The sequence below is a fragment of the Heteronotia binoei genome, chromosome 20, assembly GCF_032191835.1.
Source record: "Heteronotia binoei isolate CCM8104 ecotype False Entrance Well chromosome 20, APGP_CSIRO_Hbin_v1, whole genome shotgun sequence".
Taxonomy (NCBI): domain Eukaryota; kingdom Metazoa; phylum Chordata; class Lepidosauria; order Squamata; family Gekkonidae; genus Heteronotia; species Heteronotia binoei.
The window spans coordinates 4,876,134-4,896,842 of NC_083242.1; the positions used below are offsets into that span (position 1 = coordinate 4,876,134).

The window sequence follows — 20,709 nt, forward strand, 5'->3', positions numbered from 1 at the left end:
GAGGAGTGGGGAATCAAACCCGGTTCTCCCAGATAAGAGAGCTATGGCTAACCCAAGGCCATTCCAGCAGCTGCAAGTGGCGGAGTGGGGAATCAAACCCGCTTCTCCCAGATAAGAGGCTGCGCACTTAACCACTACACCAAACTGGAAAACACCATGAACCCAAGCGCTGGCCTGGCCAAGCTCCAGTCCAATGAGGATTTTGGCGTCAGGGGTCTGCATGGGTTGTTTTCTGTTCTCAGTTTGCATGTGCCCCTCTGGCTTTTCAGGAGTCACAAACATTTCCAGAAGGTGTCCCCAGTCCCCCCTTCACTGATGGAGAAAAGCGGGACCTTGGAAGACTCCACTGCTTCTTCGATTCTCTATCAGCCAGATTTGAGTCCAATAAAACCTTCGCAACTAACAAGATTTGGGAGGTGTGAACTCTCAGGAGTCAAAGCACCCTTAATCGGCTTTGACTCTTGGAAGCTTATATACCCAAAATTGGTTGGCGCTCTTGGACTCGACCAGAGCTGTTCTCCTGCGTACTGGCAAGGCTGCTTTCTAAATTGAACTCAGATCGCTAAGATCTTTGAAGTCCAGAGTTTTTGTGGTTGTTTGTTCAATTTCAAACCTTTAATGGCATAGCATAAAATACAGGAGACGATTTGGATAGACAAGATAAGTCAGGATTGAACGTAGTTTCAGCTTGGTCAGTGGCCCTTCTGTCCAAACGTAACCAATTAGGGTTGATATTGATGATCTGTCCACTTCTGATGAATCATATATCTTCAGTTGTATTAAGAAAAAATTACTCGATTCATAGAAACTTAAATTATGCCCAGCTAACCCTAATGTCTGCTCTCCATCTACCTCAGGCGTACCTTGCGGTCGTTGTTTGTTTAATGCTGTGTGGTGGCGTCCCTACGCGCCCAGTATTTCTCTCCCTTACACCTTTCTCTGCTATCACCACTCAGCTTTCTCTGCCCATTTCCCACTTACTGCCTGCCCCGTATCAATTTCTGCTCCGCGTTCTTGAGATCCTTCAGCCGCAGCAGCCAAACTTCCCAAGACTGGGGGGCTGTCCAGCACCTCCTGCTTGCTACCAAAATATCAGCAGTATCACATTCTTAGCAATTCATAGCTTCATTCAGAAACTGATTTTGTTGACTCTGTTCCTGTTGGCCGGACACTCGCACCTGGGACCTATGCCAACGTAGGAGGAAGCTGCTGCTTCACTCTCTATGCTGTAACTAATGGTCTGGATCCGGACTAAGCTATCTGCTTACAGAAGGGGAAACTTCCATCGAATTATCATTTCTGCTGCAGATTCTACATTTGCTTCTCATTATAAGAATATAAGAGAAGCCATGTTGGGTCAGGCCAATGGCCCATCCAGTCCAACACTCTGTGTCACAGAAGAACATAAGAGAAGCCCTGTTGGATCAGGCCAATGGCCCATCCAGTCCAACACTCTGTGTCACATAAGAACATAAGAGAAGCCATGTTGGATCAGGCCAGTGGCCCATCCAGTCCAGCACTCTGTGTCACATAAGAACATAAGAGAAGCCCTGTTGGATCAGGCCAGTGGCCCATTCAGTCCAACACTCTGTGTCACAGAAGAACATAAGAGAAGCCCCGTTGGATCAGGCCAGTGGCCCATCCAGTCCAACACTCTGTGTCACAGAAGAACATAAGAGAAGCCATGTTGGATCAGGCCAGTGGCCCATCCAGTCCAACACTCTGTGTCACATAAGAACATAAGAGAAGCCATGTTGGATCAGGCCAGTGGCCCATCCAGTCCAACACTCTGTGTCACATAAGAACATAAGAGAAGCCATGTTGGATCAGGCCAGTGGCCCATCCAGTCCAACACTCTGTGTCACATAAGAACATAAGAGAAGCCATGTTGGATCAGGCCAATGGCCCATCCAGTCCAACACTCTGTGTCACATAAGAACATAAGAGAAGCCCTGTTGGATCAGGCCAGTGGCCCCTCCAGTCCAACACTCTGTGTCACATATTGGCCAAAATCCATGTGCCACCAGGAGGTCCTCTGGTGGGACCACAATTCTGGAGTTCTGTTCCTTTGGGTCCCCAGTCCCCCATTTGGGGGAAATCACTGCGCTACAATTGTATGCAGAAATGAATTCTGGAATAAATTTCAGTCCTCATAGACTCCTAGTTGGGGACATGAAACTGCTGCAGGGCCTGACACACAGAGCTGAGCAATGACTTCCTGCCCCGTTGAAGATGTGGGTGAGATGCACGCGGATACAGTTTGACTTACAGCATCAATGAAATGTGAAACAGAACCTAGGAGCTGCAAGAGTGACAATCTGGAGCAGACCTTGCTCGTGAAACAGAAAAAAAGAGGAAAGAGAATACATACCCCAAACATTTGTCTGAGATCTGGATCCCGAAACCTGAAGGGTATATTTGAAACGTGCAGCCGTTTCGGCTGAGATTTGTTTTCTGTGTTTTCCGAGGATTGTGTCTGTTGTTGGCCGTCGGTCTGTGCTGCATCATCTGTCTGCTAAAAAAAAAGGGGGGGGGGGAGGGAATAAAGTTGGAATAAAGTTAATTGAGATTCCAGAAGATCTCCCTGCCACACCCCACTGCGTCCCAATAGCTTAAGTGTAGCTCAGAACACCAGGAAACAAAGAGTTAGCCAATCGATTAAACCAGACCAAACCGAACCAATCAACGATTTAACCAGTCAATTAAACCAGACCAACTGAGACAGGGACGTCGTCTGGCTTGCGCTGAGAATTTTTGGCCTTTGGTTGCCTAATCAGGTGGCCAGTTTTAATACAGGAGTGGATTCGAGAGGCGCCAAGATGGCACCGGTCAAGCCTCCGTGCCTGCTTCGGTAAGGAAGAAAACAAGGATTTAATTTACCTCCTATTATCTTTTTGCTGCATGGGAGTGATTATTGAATTTCAAGAAGTGGGTATCGGGATAGCTTAAATGCAGAGTACCAAACTGTGTCTAAATCACGGCTGGTACCAGAGAACGAACGCCGTTGGGAGCCTCTCAACAGGATCTATCCATTACTCCCACTTACAATTTCCCCCCAGATAGCAGGTTTGCAGTGCAGTCCTCGACAGAATAACACACTTTTGAGCCCTCTGGAGTCAGCGGGCTTCAAAAGGGGCAACTCTGCTTAGGACTGCAGCGCTACAGACTTGCCGCATAGAACACAAAAAGGCAATTAGTTTCATTATGTCATCGGAAGATTAAAATAAATTGTCTTTTGTAAAACAGAACGCTAACCATGCTCAAGGCGCTTTCTTTCCTTTAAAAAAAAATTCCACAACAATATGGAATACCTAATTAATCATACTGTAGAATATGTATATATACACACATTTACGGGTAAGGAAATTTCTGAACGCTCATGGACTTAATTTACTGGCACAAATAAGAGAGGCTGAAAGAAGATGGATGGAGGAAGAAAAAATTTAAAAAAGAGAGAGAAAGAATATCCCCTTTTCTGAGCTGGTGTAGCTCGCTTTTCATTTCCACGGGGCATTTTCCCTCTCTGTCGAAGAACTCAGTTGCTGTTGCAAGTACACAGCTCACGGTGTGTGTTGTGAGTTAAGTGCTGTCAGGTCGCTTTGGACTCATGGCAACCCCATGAATCAATGCCCAGAATGTCCTCTCATGAACAACTTTCCTCAAGTCTTGCAATCTGAGGGTTGTGAGTCCATTCATCTCCTGTTGGATCCTCCTCTTTTCCGGCTGCCGTCACCTTTCCTCTCGCGATTGTCTTTTCCAGTGACTCTTGCCTTCTCGTAATTCACACAGCTCGCCATGGTTGTATGCAAATCAACATTCAAATAAATTAATTCTGGGCTGAAACAGCATGAAATCGTCTTGTTTGTGGAGCTTCACCAACGCACCCCGAGACTGCTAAATGGCCTTAGTTAAAACAATTTGCATGTCGTGTTCTTATTCTGTGTAGTGTTTAAGTGCACAGATTCTCATCTTGGAGAGCTGGGTTTGGCCTCCCCACTCCTAGAGGGAGGAGGGTGGGAGAGGTGGAAGGAAAAACACTTCAAGTTCAAATGTATTCTCCAAGCCACTGGCTGGCTTGGCTTGCAAGAGACAAATGCCTTCTCCTAGCTGGCTAACAGGGTGGTGGAGGCTTTGAGAGCCACACAATACGTGTGAAAGAGCCACACGTGGCTCCTGAGCCATATTTTGCCCACCTCTGATCTACACCATGCTGATTCTCTGGCTATACTTCTACACTACACTACACTGGGTACTCTTCTACAGGCAGAAACTACAGTGCCCCCTGGACTTGCCACATCTTTGTGATATTTATAAGGCCATTATAGGGCATTTGGAGAGCCAGTTTGGTGTAGTGGTGAAGTGTGCGGACTCTTATCTGGGAGAACCGGGTTTGATTCCCCACTCCTCCACTCGCAACTGCTGGAATGGCCTTGGGTCAGCCATAGGTCTCGTAGGAGTTGTCCTTGAAATGGCAGCTTCTGGGAAAGCTCTCTCAGCCCCACCTACCTCACAGGAAGAAGATGAAGAAGAAGATATTGGATTTATATCCCGCCCTCCACTCCGAAGAGTCTCAGAGCGGCTCACAATCTCCTTTCCCTTCCTCCCCCAAAGCAGACACCCTGTGAGGTAGATGAAGATATTGGATTTATATCCTGCCCCCCACTCTGAAGAGTCTCAGAGCGGCTCACAATCTCCTTTCCCTTCCTCCCCCACAACAGACACCCTGTGAGGTAGATGAAGATATTGGATTTATATCCCGCCCTCCACTCTGAAGAGTCTCAGAGCAGCTCACAATCTCCTTTCCCTTCCTCCCCCACAACAGACACCCTGTGAGGTAGATGAAGATATTGGATTTATACCCCGCCCTCCACTCCAAAGAGTCTCAGAGCGGCTCACAATCTCCTTTCCCTCCCCCCCCCCCACAACAGACACCCTGTGAGGTAGATGAAGATATTGGATTTATATCCCGCCCTCCACTCTGAAGAGTCTCAGAGCGGCTCACAATCTCCTTTACCTTCCCCCCCCCCCCCCACAACAGACACCCTGTGAGGTAGATGAAGATATTGGATTTATATCCTGCCCCCCACTCTGAAGAGTCTCAGAGCGGCTCACAATCTCCTTTCCCTTCCTCCCCCACAACAGACACCCTGTGAGGTAGATGAAGATATTGGATTTATATCCTGCCCCCCACTCCAAAGAGTCTCAGAGCAGCTCACAATCTCCTTTCCCTTCCTCCCCCACAACAGACACCCTGTGAGGTAGATGAAGATATTGGATTTATATCCCGCCCTCCACTCCGAAGAGTCTCAGAGCGGCTCACAATCTCCTTTCCCTTCCTCCCCCACAACAGACACCCTGTGAGGCAGATGAAGATATTGGATTTATATCCCGCCCTCCACTCCGAAGAGACTCAGAGCGGCTCACAATCTCCTTTCCCTTCCTCCCCCACAACTGACACCCTGTGAGGCAGATGAAGATATTGGATTTATATCCCGCCCTCCACTCCAAAGAGTCTCAGAGCAGCTCACAATCTCCTTTCCCTTCCTCCCCCACAACAGACACCTTGTGAGGTAGATGAAGAGATTGGATTTATATCCCGCCCTCCACTCCGAAGAGTCTCAGAGCAGCTCACAATCTCCTTTTCCTTCCTCCCCCACAACAGACACCCTGTGAGGCAGATGAAGATATTGGATTTATATCCCGCCCTCCACTCCGAAGAGTCTCAGAGCAGCTCACAATCTCCTTTCCCTTCCTCCCCCACAACAGACACCCTGTGAAGTGGGTGGGGCTGGAGAGGGCTCTCACAACAGCTGCCCTTTCAAGGACAACCTCTGCCAGAGCTCTGGCTGACCCAAGGCCATGCTAGCAGGTGCAAGTGGAGGAGTGGGGAATCAAACCCGGTTCTCCCAGATAAGAGTCCGCGCACTTAACCACTACACCAAGCAGGGTGTCTGTTGTGGGCGGGGGGGGAGTAAACGAGATTCTGAACGCTCTGAGATTCAGGGCGGGATATAAATCCAATATCATCATCAGCATCATCTAGACTCGATTGGGACAAAGAATTCCTATGCAAAACTTAACATAAAAGTTTCCAAAATAGCTTGCGGGGGCAGGGTTGAGAAAGCTTCAAGCCGTGCTCTATAAATCTGTGCTATATATGTCAGCTATAACGTCCGGCAACTTGCTCGCCCAAAGATTTGAGGCATCATTTGTCATCTCCGTAGAAAAGGTCATTTCCACCCATTTGCCGCGTGACTTTTTCAGTAGCTCCACCGAGATTGTATTTTTAATTTTAAAAAAACAACAGCAACCCAAACCTGATAAACAATCACATATTTTACTCAGGTTATTGACAACTGCGGCATGTGGAGGGAGGGGGGGCGCACCTCCTAAATGGTATGCCGCAGCGGCCATGCTCAACTCAGACGCCACCCAAGTTGAGCCTTCATGCGGCCGTTAACATATATAAACTATTTGCTGCCGGTGCGCTTCTGGGCGCCCAGCCTCCCCATTTCACAAACACCCCCTCCCCCCTTTTCGAATGGTTGAAACTAAGCTTCTCCCCCCCCCACCCCCTTTTCTTTGAAGACTGCTCAGTGCATTTCACAACTCCTTTAATCTGGGGCTCTGGGGCTCATTTTTCCATAATCATTTCTAACTCAATCAATAAGGCAGAGCTACACAAGTTTAATCTTGGCGAAATTTGATTTAGGTATTGACAAATGGGCAGAGAAGGCGCGATGCGGGGCAGGCGCGCGTCTTCACAAAGGAATGTGTCTTCGTACATCAAATTTAATTTATCATTCCTGAGCCCATTTGCATTCCTTTCCACGGCGCGCACCGGCGCCGGCTTTTTCGGGGAGGGGATCTGCACTCCCCACCCCCACTCCCCCGTTAGAGTCAACCAGTCTGATCCTGCAGGAGCAGAAAGCAAGTGATGGAGAAACCATCCAAAGGGCCTGTGTAGATGAAGGGTGGCCGAACTTGCTTAACGTAAGAGCCACACAGAATACAGTTTGGTGTAGTGGTGAAGTGTGCGGACTCTTATCTGGGAGAACCGGGTTTGATTCCCCACTCCTCCACCTGCACCTGCTGGAATGGCCTTGAGTTAGCCATAGCTCTTACAGAGGTTGTCCTTGAAAGGGCAGCTGCTGTGAGAGCCCTCTTAGCTCCACCCACCTCACAGGGTGTCTGTTGTGGGGGGAGAAGATATAGGAGATTGTAAGCCGCTCTGAGTCTCTGATTCAGAGAGAAGGGCGGGGTATAAATCTGCAGTCTTCTTCTTCTTCTTCTACATGCCAGATGTTTGAGAGCCGCAAAACATGAACGTCAGGTGTTTGAGAGCCTCAAGGAAAGAAGGAAGGAAGGCAGGGAGGAAGAAGTGGAAAGAAAGCAACTTGAAATGCATTCTCCAAGCCACCAGCTGGCGTGGCTTGGCGAAGTGATTTAAAGAGACAGATGCCTTCCCCGAGCTGGCCGATGGGGTGGTGGGAGCCTTGAGAGCCACACAATATGTGTGAAAGATCCACAATTTGGCCACCCACCCCTGGTGTAGGATCTTTCTTTTCCCCACCAGCCTCTCTCTGCACCCGCTGTAGGCATGACTTTGCGTTTCTAAGACCTGCTCTTGAATCCAAAGGCCCCCCTTCTGCAGATCTCCTAGAATGACAACATCTCCAGTTGAAGACGCAGCTGCGCTGGGCAGGGCATATCTCCAGGATGGAAAACCACCGCCTTCCCAAGATTGCCCTGTATGGCGAACTTTCCACCGGCCATCGAAATAGAGGGGCACCAAAGAAGAGGTACAAGGACTCCTTGAAGAAATCCCTAGGTACCTGTAGCATCAACCATCACCAGTGGTCTGACCTAGCCTCAGATCGCAAAGCATGGAGGCACACCATCCACCAGGCTGTCTCTTCCTTTGAGAACGCACGCATAGCTGGTCTTGAGGACAAAAGGAGATTGAGGAAGAATCGTACTGCTGCAGCACCAACCCCAAATCAGACTTTTCCCTGCAGCCGCTGTGCCCGGACCTGCCTGTCCCGCATTGGTCTTGTCAGCCACCAGCGAGCCTGCAGCAGACGTGGACTACTGCACCTTTCTTAAATCTTCGTCCGCGAAGTCAAGCCGAGAGACAGACAACATCTCCAGACTACAGTGATCAGTTCACCTGGAGGAAATGGGTGTCCGCTTAGTGACCCTGGAATTCCTCGGTGGTCTCCTGTTCAAATACTAACTGAGGCCGACCATTCTTAACTTCTGAGATCTGAGGAGACTACTAAAAAGATGCCCGTAACATATATTGGACTTAGCATTGTACTATGGTGGGGACTGCAGGTTGTCATCACTGGGTTTGGAAATTCCTGGAAATGGGGGATGGAGTCCCGGGGACTGCAGGGTTTAGGAATGGACCTCCTTGGGGTATCAACACCACAGAATCTTTGCTCCAAGCAGCCGTTTTCTCCAGGGGAACTGAGCTCCGCAGTCTGGAGATCAGTTGTAATTCCACGAGATCTCCAGGTCCTTGCTGGGCAGTTGGCAACTCTAGCTAGAGTTTTAGTGTGGGGCAGAGGAAACGCACAAAGGGAATGGAAGAACTAGCCCTCCATTGGCCCTAACCAGCACACGCCCCCACTTTGTTCTGCTGGAGTCCCACAATTAGAATCCTTGAATACAGCCAAGGGGAGAGGTAGATACCAAGGAATGGGGGGTGAGAAAGGAAAGGGGCAACTTTGTCTCTGTCTACTGTTTCTCCCCAACTAGGTGCTTTTTGGTTTTTGATTGTTGCCTTTTTCCTCCCCTGAGCAGGACTAAAATCTGCCTGGAGGGGGGGAGGCATTTAAACCCAGGAAATGACAGGGAAGAGAAGAGGTGTTCTTAATCTGCATCAAGTCGCCCTGAGCCACTTGTGGGAAGGGCGGGATATAAATTCTAAATAAATAAATAAGTCACTCCTATGTCTGCTTTTGAGGAGGGGGAAGCACATTGGGAAGTAGAGTTGCGGGGCTCTCTCTTCATGCTCTGAATGACCTTTAGTGTGCAGGGCTTTTTTTGTAGCAGAAACTCCTTTGCATATTAGGCCATACCCCTCTTATGCAGCCAATCCTCCAAGAGCTTACAGGGCTCTTATTACAGAGTCTACTGTAAGCTCCTGGAGGATTGGCTACATCAGGGGGGTGTGGCCTAATATGCAAAGGAGTTCCTGCTACAAAAAACCCCCCAAAAACCCTGTTAGTGTGCATGCAAACTCAAGCTAACTGGGCAGCGAAAGTGCTCCGGCTGAGCTACCTGATTTATATATTTATATATATATTTTCTTTCTTTCTTTCTTTCTTTCTTTCTTTCTTTCTTTCTTTCTTTCTTTCTTTCTTTCTTTCTTTCTTTCTTTCTTTCTTTCTTTCTTTCTTTCTTTCTTTCTTTCTAGCTTTCTTTCCAGCTTTCTTTCCACATTCAGAATTCTGGGAAATTCTGGTAAATATGGTAAAATAACTGTTCCCTCTTTTTCTGATAAATTGCCTTATCTAGGTGTGCTAATACAAAGCTGTAATACACGGAGAGAGTCTCCAATGCCATATACTCAGTTCTGTTTTTCCCCCTCTCCCCAGCAATGCTTCAGTGGATGTTGCATTAGATGCAAATCCTTCCTAGATTCTTCTGCATAATTACGAGGCACTAGTATGGGAAATCAACCCTGACTGTTCCCTGGAAGGTCAGATGCTGAAGCTCAAACACTTTGGCCACCAAATGAGAAGGGAGCACTCCCTGATGCTGGGAAAGACAGAAGGCAAAAGAAGAAGGGGATGGCAAAAGATGAGATGGCTGGATAGCATTACTGATGTAACTAACACAAATTTGAGCAGACTTCGGAGGATGGTGGAAGACAGGAGGGCCTGGCGTGACTTGGTCCATAGAGTCGCAAAGAGTCGGACTCGACTGTGTGACTGAACAACAACAACAAACTATGCAGTCACAAGATCAAAACATCTTCAACAACCAGGGTTGCCAGCCTCAAAGTGGGGCCTCAGATCTCCTAGGATTACAACTGAACTCCAGTCAAGAGAGATCAGTTCACCTGCAGAAAATGGACCACTGTGGACTCTGGCTTTATACCCCACTGGAGTCTTCTTGAAACCCTGCTCTCCTAGGCTCCAGACCCTCAAATCTCCAGATTTTTTACCAACTCAAAATTGGCAACCCTATAAAGAAAAAAACAACAGAATTCAGTGATGTTCCTATCTGGACCTCACAACCTTTATAGGGACACTTATGTGAAAAAAGCATTTTAAGATTAGTCCCTTTTTTAAAGAAAAAGAAATCCAGCTGTTTTATTTTCCTGCAGAACCAGTCAAGTTATTTCTCAGAGTAGGGGAGAGAGAGAGAGAAAACCCTCGTGAATGTCTTCCAGGCATTATTTGATTAAGTTGACAATATTATGTGAGCGACGGTTGAGTACCCACCGTACGGTTCCTTTGACCAAATTGATTTGTGTAATGAACACTTGCTCTGTCTCTTGAATAGGCCTCTTGATTTAAGCAGTAATGCCACGAAGCCAAGTGAATTTACAGCTCTTACAGTTCTTCTCTTTCAATCCAGGGAGAATATAGCCGAGGTGGCCAACATAACCCATTGCGCTGTGTTATCAGTGCAAGGGTGGTTGGTAGTGGGGAGAATATTGGGCAGCTTTTTTTTCAATACACCTGTTTGATTTGATTTGTAAGCCTGATAAAAAAGCAATTGAGAAAGGTTCAGGACAAATTATGTACACATACATATATACACAAACACCCATACAGTTGGGGGAAAGAGGAAGGAAGGAAGGAAGGAAGGAAGGAAGGAAGGAAGGAAGGAAGGAAGGAAGGAAGGAAGGAAGGAAGGAAGGAAGGAAGGAAGGAAGGAAGGAAGGAAGGAAGGAAGGAAGGAGATGATATTGGATTTATATCCCGCCCTCCATTTCGAATTTCAGAGTCTCAGAGTGGTTCACAGAGAGCCAGTTTGGTGTAGTGGTTAAGTGTGCGGACACTTATCTGGGAGAACCGGGTTTGATTCCCCACTCCTCCACTTGCACCTGCTGGAATGGCCTTGGGTCAGCCATAGCCCTGGCAGAGGTTGTCCTTGAAAGGGCAGCTGCTGTGAGAGCCCTCTCCAGCCCCACCCACCTCACAGGGTGTCTGTTGTGGGGGAGGAAGGTAAAGGAGATTGTGAGCCGCTCTGAGACTCTTCGGAGTGGAGGGCGGGATATAAATCCAATATCTTCTTCATCTTCATCTTCTTCTTCCTTTATCTTCCTCCCCCACAGCAGACACCCTGTGAGGTGGGTGGGGCTGGAGAGGGCTCTCCCAGCAGCTGCCCTTTCAAGGACAACCTCTGTGAGAGCTCTGGCTGACCCAAGGCCATTCCAGCAGGTACAAGTGGAGGAGTGGGGAATCAAACCTGGTTTTCTCAGACAAGAGTCCGCACACTTAACCACTACACCAAACTGGCTCTCGTAAGGAAAGACCAAATGTTGAATGCATACAGAGATTTTTTTTAAAAATGCATTCTAAATCAACATCAGGTTTCTTGAAAGGTAGCACATTCTCAGTTTAGAAAGGAGCTTGTGAAAAAAATATTATTTTAACCATTAAATCAAGAGATGAGTGAATCATTTCAATCCAAGGCTACTGCTTTGGAGCACGATTTGGTCTCTGAATGCAATCCCAGATCTGCCCAGCATCTCTGGCATACACATAGCTGCCACATTCCTCAAAGATGAACAGAGATCCTGATTCTGGGAAAAAAAGAGGTGCCGGAACCCTCGAGAAGGAAATTAAGGAGAAACACACGAGTGCCCCTCATGAACTTGTCAACATTTTTCGAAAATATCGGTTCCATGAAGAGCTTCCAGAACTCCGTTCTGCTGCATTCCGCCTGGTGGTGATTGGGCTCCTTATGAGGAGATATGGTGACCTTGTGCGGGGACTGTGCTGAATCCACTGGGGAAGCTCTTCGCGTCAATCCAGACGGGTAACCAACATCCTCTCAGCTGCCCCCATCCTGGAGAAGGAAGTGCTCTGAGCATCACCTATGGGATCCTGCGTTGTGCTGATACATAAAACAGCATGAGTAAACGGTGGTAGAAAGTGCCATCAAGCTGCAGCCAACTTACGGTGACCCTGGAGGAGGTTCAAGGCAAGAGGTGAACAGAGGTGAACCAATTTCGCACTCACCTCCCACCGCTCTCACATTCGTCTTCTCAGCGCAGCTTCCTTCCGATTTCCCACTATCTGCCCCGGGGCTGCAGCAAGGATCGGCATTTTCGCACAGCGAACAGAAACCGGTTTTTAGCGGTTGCTGTTTGCTGCGCGAAAACGACGATCCTTGCTGCAGCCCCAGGGCTAGGGTTGCCAAGTCCAATTCAAGAAACATCTGGGGACTTTGGGGGTGGAGCCAGGAGACTTTGGGGGTGGAGCCAGGAACAAGGGTGTGACAAGCATAACTGAACTCCAAGGGAGTTCTGGCCATCACATTTAAAGGGACCGCACACCTTTTTAAATGTCTTCCTTCCATAGGAAATAATGAAGAATAGGGGCACCTTCTTTTGGGGCTCATAGAATGGGACCCCCTGGTCCAATCGTTTTGAAACTTGGGAGATACTTTGGGGAGAGTCACTAGATACTATACTGAAAATTTGGTGCCTGTACCTCAAAAAACAGCTCCCCCAGAGCCCCCGAAACCTCCAGATCAATTCCCCATTATACCCTATGAGAATCAATCTCCACATAGAGAATAACGCTCAGCAGACGTGTCCCCCCCCCCCCCCCATTTCTGGTGACTCTGAAGGCCTTTCTACTCACGAGTTGCTGCCAACTTCTTCTAAGTAACACAGACACACCATCCCAAGAGGAAGCCTTTCAATCAGCGACTGAAGCCTCCGGAGGTAGAAACGCACATGGTCCTCCGGGGGCAGAGCTCCCCCCCCCCGCCAGCCAGACTCCCCGAGGAGACACCACCCGGCAGCCGGAGAGGATGCAAGGACTACAAGTCCCAGCATGCACCTCGCAAAGGGAGGCCGGACTGGAGCGAATAGCAGGCCAGCGGTGGGCGGGTCTTTGTGACCCGGAGGAAAGGAGAAGCCTGAAGCCAGGCAGGGAAAGAGACACGGCACCGTTCCACCCCCCCCCCCCACCCCTGCTATCAGATTTTTAGAGAGCGGGGGATTAGGCTGCTAATTCAGGGGTCCCCCGGCAGGGCGGGGGGGGGGGGGTTAGGAAGCCTACCCAGGGCAGATAGTGGGAAATTGGAAGAAAGCCACACTGAGAAGACAAACGTGGGAGCGGTGGGAGGTGAGTGTGAAATCGGTGGTGGTTTGCTATTGCCTTCCTCTGTGAGGAAGCTCTGCACTTTTTTGGTGGTCTCCCGTCCGAGGACTAACCAGGGCTGACCCCACTCGGCTTCTGAGATCTGCTGAGATCAGGCTATCCTGTGCTACAAAACAGCAACCTCAGTGTGCTGGTATCACGCTTCTTTTGGTTGTACAAATATACAGCAGTAAAACACCACACACAAACCATTTCAGAACAGCCCGGTATAAAGTCACACCATCTTTTTTGCAGTGCTTTATTTCAACCTATGGGCATACTATGGGTAAGAGCCCCGTGGCGCAGCGTGGTAAAGCTGCAGCACTGCAGTCAGAGCCCTCTGCTCACGACCTGAGTTCAATCCCAGCAGAAGCTGGTTCAGGTAGCCGGCTCGAGGTTGACTCAGCCTTCCCTCCTTCTGAAGTTGGTAAAATGAGGACCCAGTTTGCTGAGGGGAAAGTGGAGATGACTGGGGAAGGCAATGGCACACCGCCCCGTAAGAAGTCTGCCGTGAAAACGTTGTGAAAGCAACGTCACCCCAGAGTTGAAAATGACTGGTGTTTGCACAGGGGACTACCTTGACCTTTTTATGGGCATACTAGTCATGTGGAAGGAGAAACAGAGAAGTATGAATAAACTGAGGCGCAATCAAAGTTTGTTTTAAAGGAGTCCAAGAAAGAAAAGAAAGAAAGAAAGAAAGAAAGAAAGAAAGAAAGAAAGAAAGAAAGAAAGAAAGAAAGAAAGAAAGAAAGAAAGAAAGAAAGAAAGAAAGAAAGAAAGAAAGAAAGAAAGAATGTCAATCCACTGATTCCACTTTGGGGAACCAGAGCAGGTGATTCCAGATCCAGGGAGAAGTGTGGATAAGGAAAGGTATGAACATATGAAGCTGCCTTATACTGAATCAGACCCTCGGTCCATCAAAGTCAGTCTTGTCTTCTCAGACTGGCAGCGGCTCTCCAGGGTCTCAAGCTGAGGTTTTTCACACCTATTTGCCTGGACCCTTTTTTGGAGATGCCAGGGATTGAACCTGGGACCTTCTGCTTCCCAAGCAGATGCTCTACCACTGAGCCACCGTCCCTTCCCTATCTTAAATGATAGCTCGTGCCTATCTCCCCCCATTGATCAACTCAACTTTTACATTGCCAAACGATATGAGAGATAACCAGACAGATAACCACACTGCCTGCTATTGTTCATGGCAATAGACTCAATCCATAAGAAACGGAGGGGAACATTTCTCCATTCCAGTTCTGAACCTTCTGCTTCTTGGACACCCGCTAAGCATGACAGGTTAGAATGTGAAAGAGAGTCAAAAAAGTCAGGAAAGGGCTCTTTTGGGGGTGGGGGGAGGTGTTCAAGATTTGCACGACACAACTTGACCATCTGTCAGAAATACAAATCCTCTGTCGATATTATCATTCTCCTAGGGAGAAGAGAAGGCTGGCTTTGAACCTGAGGTCCTTTCCATAACTCTGTCACAGTAATTGTGTCAGAATCCACAGCTTCAACACGAACTGGTAGAACTACCAATCCCACCCCTCCCGTGTCAACAAGTCTAAAGTCACAGGTTTATGTCCAAGCGATAATATACTGTGGAGGCTTCCATAGTCCACCAGATCTGAATTTCTCTCAGGACCCTGGATTTCCAAACCGCTTGCCCTAAGGAAATAAGAGCACAGACTTGGATAGCCTGATCTCATCAGACTGGAAGTTAAACAGGGTTGGTCCTGGTTAGTACTTGGTTGGGAGGCCACCAAGGGAGCCCAGGGTTGCTACGCAGAGGCAGGCAAGGGCCAACCACCTCTAAACACCTCTTGCTTTGAGAAAACCGACAAGGTTACTGTAAGTCAGCTGTGATCTGGTGGAGCTTCCCGCCACCACCGCACAAGGAGGCAGGAAACACAACTCTGGTATTGGAAGAATGCAGAACGGGGGAAATTTACTGCTCACTACATATTACATTTTTAATTAGCACCCTGTTCATTATCTAAGCTTTTATTTGCTCCGGATTGCTTATCTCCGCAGGCAAGACAAATGGCATGCCGGCGACCCCACTTGTCATGAGGCATTCACTCAATTATGATATTGCTCAGCCTGCCACCCTCTCCAAGAGAATATAAATGGCGATACAGAATAATCTTCGGCATACAGACATGTTCGGTTTTTGGCCCAGTTTAATCTCCATCTTTGTCCACTCTCTCCCTCCTCTCATGGCCTTCCATGGAGGTAAAAGTCTCTGCAGGTCTCCCCCCCTCACATGGCCTTCTATGGAGACACATGTCTCTGCAGGTCTCTCCTGCAGAGACTGTGTCCTCACACTCCCACACACCTGATGCTGGACAAACTGGCCATTGCGATAGGGAAAACACTCCTTAGATTAGGCTTCTCACTCTCTTCTTTTGACAGCAACCTGAATGTGAATTGGATCCACTTGAATAAATGTAAGTTTGCCTCTTTTTTTTTTTTTTGCAATATACTTATTGGGAGATTAATTTACTGTGCTCCATATCACAGTTCTGTGACTGAGCAAACCGCTATATTAACCAAATATCCCCATAATAAAAACCATCTGGGAAAGTGGAAGGTATCTCTTCAACACGGAAATAAAAAAGTGATGGCCAAGGCAGTCTGGATGAGGAAATGATGTTCCCTTGTGCAATGACAAAATCCGGGACCCAAATGGTGATGGCTATTTATTTTTATTTAATTTTACTTTTATCCCACCCTTCCCACGAACTGGCTCAGGGTGGGTTCCAGCATTTAGTGATAAAATACACACAGCTATTTAAATCCCAGTAGGCAGCCGTGTTGGTCTGAAGCAATAGAACAAAGCAGTAGACAAGCGCACCTTTAAGACCAACTACGTTTTATTCAGAATGTAAGCTGTCGTATGCTCTTCAGCAGACTTCATCAGACAAAATGGGAATGGCAAGCAGCAAGTCTTAATATAAGCGGGCAGTGAGTTGGTACATAGAATCATGGGGATTTTTTTAGCAGATTAAAAGAATCACAAATAGGGATCTGTGTTTGTTAGTGTTAGAACAAAGCAAGGCTGAAACAACACTGTGTGTTTCACAGACAGTGTCTGTGTTATCCCATACTGTTTCTACAAAGTCCGGGTGTTAGTCATCTATAATCAATGCAGCCAATAATAACAGATTATAAACACTGATGACAGGAGAGTCCAGCTGGTTAGAGAGATCAACTGACCTCCCTCTCCCCCGCCCATTTTGTCTTATCTCTACTGTTTTCCTTCTTTTCCTGAACTTGCCCTCCTCCTCCCTTCCTCCTCCTTCCTTCATTGCTGGGCTGCAAGTCTCTTCTGGAGAGCCAGTTTGGTGTAGTGGTTAAGTGTGCGAACTCTTATCTGGGAGATCTGGGTTTGATTCCCCACTCCTCCACTTGTAGCTGCTGGAATGGCCTTGGGTTAGCCATAGCTCTTGTAGGAGTTGTCTTTGAAAAGGCAGCTGCTGGGAGAGCTCTCTCAGCCCCACCCACCTCACAGGTTGTCTGCTGTGGGGGGAGAAGATATAGGAGATTGTAAGCCACTCTGAGTCTCTGATTCAGAGAAAAGGGCAGGGTATAAATCTGCAATTCTTCTTCTTTTTGGTGCTGGAATGGCCTTGGGTTAGCCATAGCTCTTGCAGGAGTTGTCCTTGAAAGGGCAGCTTCTGGGAGAGCCCTCTCAACCCCACCCACCTCTCAGGGTGTCTGTTGTGGGGGGAGAAGACAGAGGAGATTGCAAGCCGCTCTGAGTCTCTGATTCAGAGAGAAGGGTGGGGTATAACTCTGCAGTCTTCTTCTTCTAGGCTGGGTGCCTCCCCGATTGCCTACCTGTGGCAGATTGCTGGGGTGCCGTGTGACACAATAGACCGAATGTTAGGCTTCTACGGGTTTTAAAATTGTAATATGCTGGTTTTATCGCATTACCTGCTGGAAGCTGCTCTGAGCCCTGCTCGCTGGGGAAAGGATGGGAATGTAAATTGAACAAATAAATAAATCCCGCCCCCAATATGCCTTTCTTTTCATTTCACCCATGTTGCTGCTGTTACTCTGAGCCCATCAGTTTCTTTTGCATTCTTCCGATGGTATAAATAGAGAATAAAGTAGCATTAGACATGAAGCTGCCTTATACCGAATCGGACCATCAATCCAACAAGGTCAGTATTGTCTACTCAGACCGGCAGCTGCTGTCCAGGGTCTCAGGCTGAGGTCTTTCCCATCACCTACTACCTGGTCCTTTTAGCAGGAGAAGCTGGGGATTGAACCTGGGGACTTCAGCATGCAAAGTGGAAGCTCCTCCACTGGCCAAAGCCTTCCCCCCCATATGGGAGGGGGGAACCAGCATGAGAATACAACAGAGAGACACACAGATACTTGTGGGTCAGATTCACAGATACGTGAAACTAAACTGAAATGGATTTTCGAGGAGATATGAGGGAGCTCCCAAATTCAGTAGCACTCCGAAACCACAGTAGTGGCTGTTGTAGCTGCACTTATACTGGCGAAAGGAACTCTGCACGTGTTCAGAGGTCATCCCAGCTGTCCACATGCAGAGGAAAACCAATTCCCATTAAAGCAGGCATCAACTCCAGTCTTCCTTTATCCCAAATCTTCAACTTACTGGCCCAGGAATGAGGCGACAATGGAAATATTAATGAATTATTATTACCCTGATATCAATTAATTCTGAAAGAAATTAATGCCCCAACATTCCTCCCAAAGCAGCATCTATACAGTCATTTAGTGGAGCTGGGCAAATCATGTAGACCGATTTCCCACGCTCCTCTTCTCCGATTTCACACTATCTGCCCTGGCGCTGCAACTAGCTTCGGCTTTTTCTCACAGCAAACAGAAACCTCTAAAAACCAGTTTCTGCTTGCCGTGCGAAAAAGCCAAAGCTAATTGCAGCTCCGGAGCAGATAGTGTGAAATCGGACGGAAGCCCCACTGAGGAGAGGAGCGTGAGAGCGGCTAAGGTGAGTGGGGAATCGGTCGTAATTTGCTTTCATGTAAAGTTTAACTCAAGTCTAGGTGGTGGGAAGAGGTGGACCTAGAGGAAATCTTGTTCCCAGTTTCCCAAAGGCTCTGAAAGGCTCCATAAGGATTTTCCTTACTGGGAGACTCACAAGCAAAGAGCTCCAGTACATGCCTGCTAAGCCACTGCCATTCCAAACTACACCTGAAGGCAGAGAAGCACTGGGAAGACTGATGTTGTCCCATACTCTGCACTCAGGCCCAGTTGAGGTTCCCCCAATGGAAGTCCTTCAGACCTCGGCTGGTAAGACTTGAAGGAGGCTAGGGGGTGGAGCCTGGAACTCGCAGCTTGCGCTTGGGGAACTGGTTGACCTAGCAAAACTGTCCTCTTAGGACTCACCCTACATAGGCTGTAGATCAGAGCAAGAGTCCAAAAGCCCCTTAGAAGAAGAAGATATTGGATTTATATCCCACCCTGTCCTCTGAATATCAGATTCTCAGAGCGGCTCAAAATCTCCTTTACGTTCCTCCCCCCCCCCCCCACAACAGACACCCTGTGAGGTAGGTGGGGCTGAGAGAGCTCCCCCAGAAGCTGCCCTTTCAAGGACAACTACGAGAGTTTGGCTGACCCGAGGCCTCTCCAGCAGCTGCGAGTGGAAGAGTGGGGAATCAGACTCTGTTCTCTCAGATAAGAGTCCGTGCGCTTAACCACGACACCAAACTGGCTCTCTTAAAGACTAACAGAACTTGTGGCAAGGTAGGAGCTTCCGTGAGTCGCTGCTCACTTTTCCAGAGAGCTTCCATAGGTTCCTGGGTGCCAGCTACACGCTTCAGGCTGCCACCTTCTGGCTGTCCCCACGCTTACGTGGCACACCCGGCACAGACCTTTCCGTTGTTCATAGCTCCCGCTCCGCAGATTGGGCTTCCTGCTGGAGATCTGCCAGATGATGCAACCGGAAGGGTTGATCCTCATGGCTCTAAGATCTCTTGGTCCTTCAAAAGACACTGAGATCAACCGCGTGGAGCTGGCCCATGACCAAAGCATGACGTTCCTGTTCTTGCAGTGGATGCTGGACTTTGAGAGGGGATCCAGCAAAGGTCAGTCCAAATTAAGCCTCTGGAGCTCGCAGATCGTTTTGTGTTCTCCTTGAAGCAATGACAGCATCTGGATCCGGTCAAGCCGTAGCTAGAAGGCATTGTTGCCCCCTTGGTGAATACAGAAGCTTTTTTTCCCCCTTCCCCTGCCCTGCTTTGGATTAAGTCTCATACTCCTGAATATCTCTCAAGAATATCAATGGCAGAGACTTGAAAAAGACGTCCTCGGCAAGAGATACGACGACAGAGGCAAGCAAAGACAACTTGCTGCAGGTTCTACACTGCGTGTCAACAAGCCCAGCTCCAGACCAGGGAAAGTAGGTGAACAGTGAAAAGGGGGGATATTATTCGAATGCAGAGTTGCTGAGGGAAATTCTCTCAATTCCTCTTCATCCAGTTTCTCCCAGAAATCCAACAATCTATTTTAGATACCAATTTTGTATTTTTTGATAGAGAAATGGCGACCCTTTATCGAACAAAATTATAGTATTGACCCAAGCCCTGGCGACCTGTACCATAACATATACCTATCTTGTCAATCGCTACTTTGATGTATATTTGTTCTTTATGTTTTATTTTATTCGTCCTATGAGATCGTACTTTACAGCTTTTGCTGGTCATTTAACTCGACCTATCTATGTGACCTTTTTGTTAAATCAATAAAGATTGTATATATATACCTAAGATATATATATATATATATATATATATATATATATATATATATAATTTTTAATTTATATCCCTCCCTTCCCGCCGAAGCAGGCTCAGGGCGGCTATATATACCTCTGATTCAGCAGGAGCTCACAGGAGCACAGCTCCTGAACCTTTCTGAGGGTTCCCCCTCCTCCTCCCCACCTACCTTATCCATTGAATAGTGGGTGCAGCTGCATAACAATCCTTGGATTAGGAGAGCGGGCAGCCAGCCAGCCACCAGGAGTTTTGCAACACCCGCAGCAGCCCTCATTAACCCCTGGAGAAGCCCACGCCACCCTTTCTCCACTTCTTATGTGATTTTGGGTGGCAGGTGACTTGCTGGCCTTTTGACGGGGGGAGCAGCTCAGGAGAGCCCCAGGCAAGCGAGACCTGCTTGGGTTGGCTGGATTTCTAGCCAGCCCAAGCTGGCCTTGCTTGCCCAGGGCTCCCCTTTCTTGTGTCACACACAAATCTATTTCTTTCCCACTTTTTAGGAATTTTTGAGCCAGCTTCTAATCAATATGCTTCTATCCGAGAGAGATATTCAAACGCAGGACCAGCAAGAAGGGAAGCTCTGCAAAATGTCAGTATTTATCTCTGTATAT

General features: G+C 48.0%; 1 protein-coding gene across 26 annotated transcripts in view; it reads right to left on the reverse strand.

The window, feature by feature from the left end:
• RBFOX1 (RNA binding fox-1 homolog 1) overlaps positions 1-20,709 on the reverse strand; it is a 1,171,625-nt gene that overhangs the window by 116,063 nt on the left and 1,034,853 nt on the right. For 24 of the 26 annotated variants that reach the window (XM_060260432.1, XM_060260436.1, XM_060260441.1 and 21 more), the window contains one exon: positions 2,372-2,515. In XM_060260432.1, the coding sequence (XP_060116415.1) occupies positions 2,372-2,515 (144 nt within the window). The remainder of the gene's footprint in view (positions 1-2,371; positions 2,516-20,709) is intronic. The other 2 variants (XM_060260455.1, XM_060260430.1) reach the window with 1 other exon arrangement.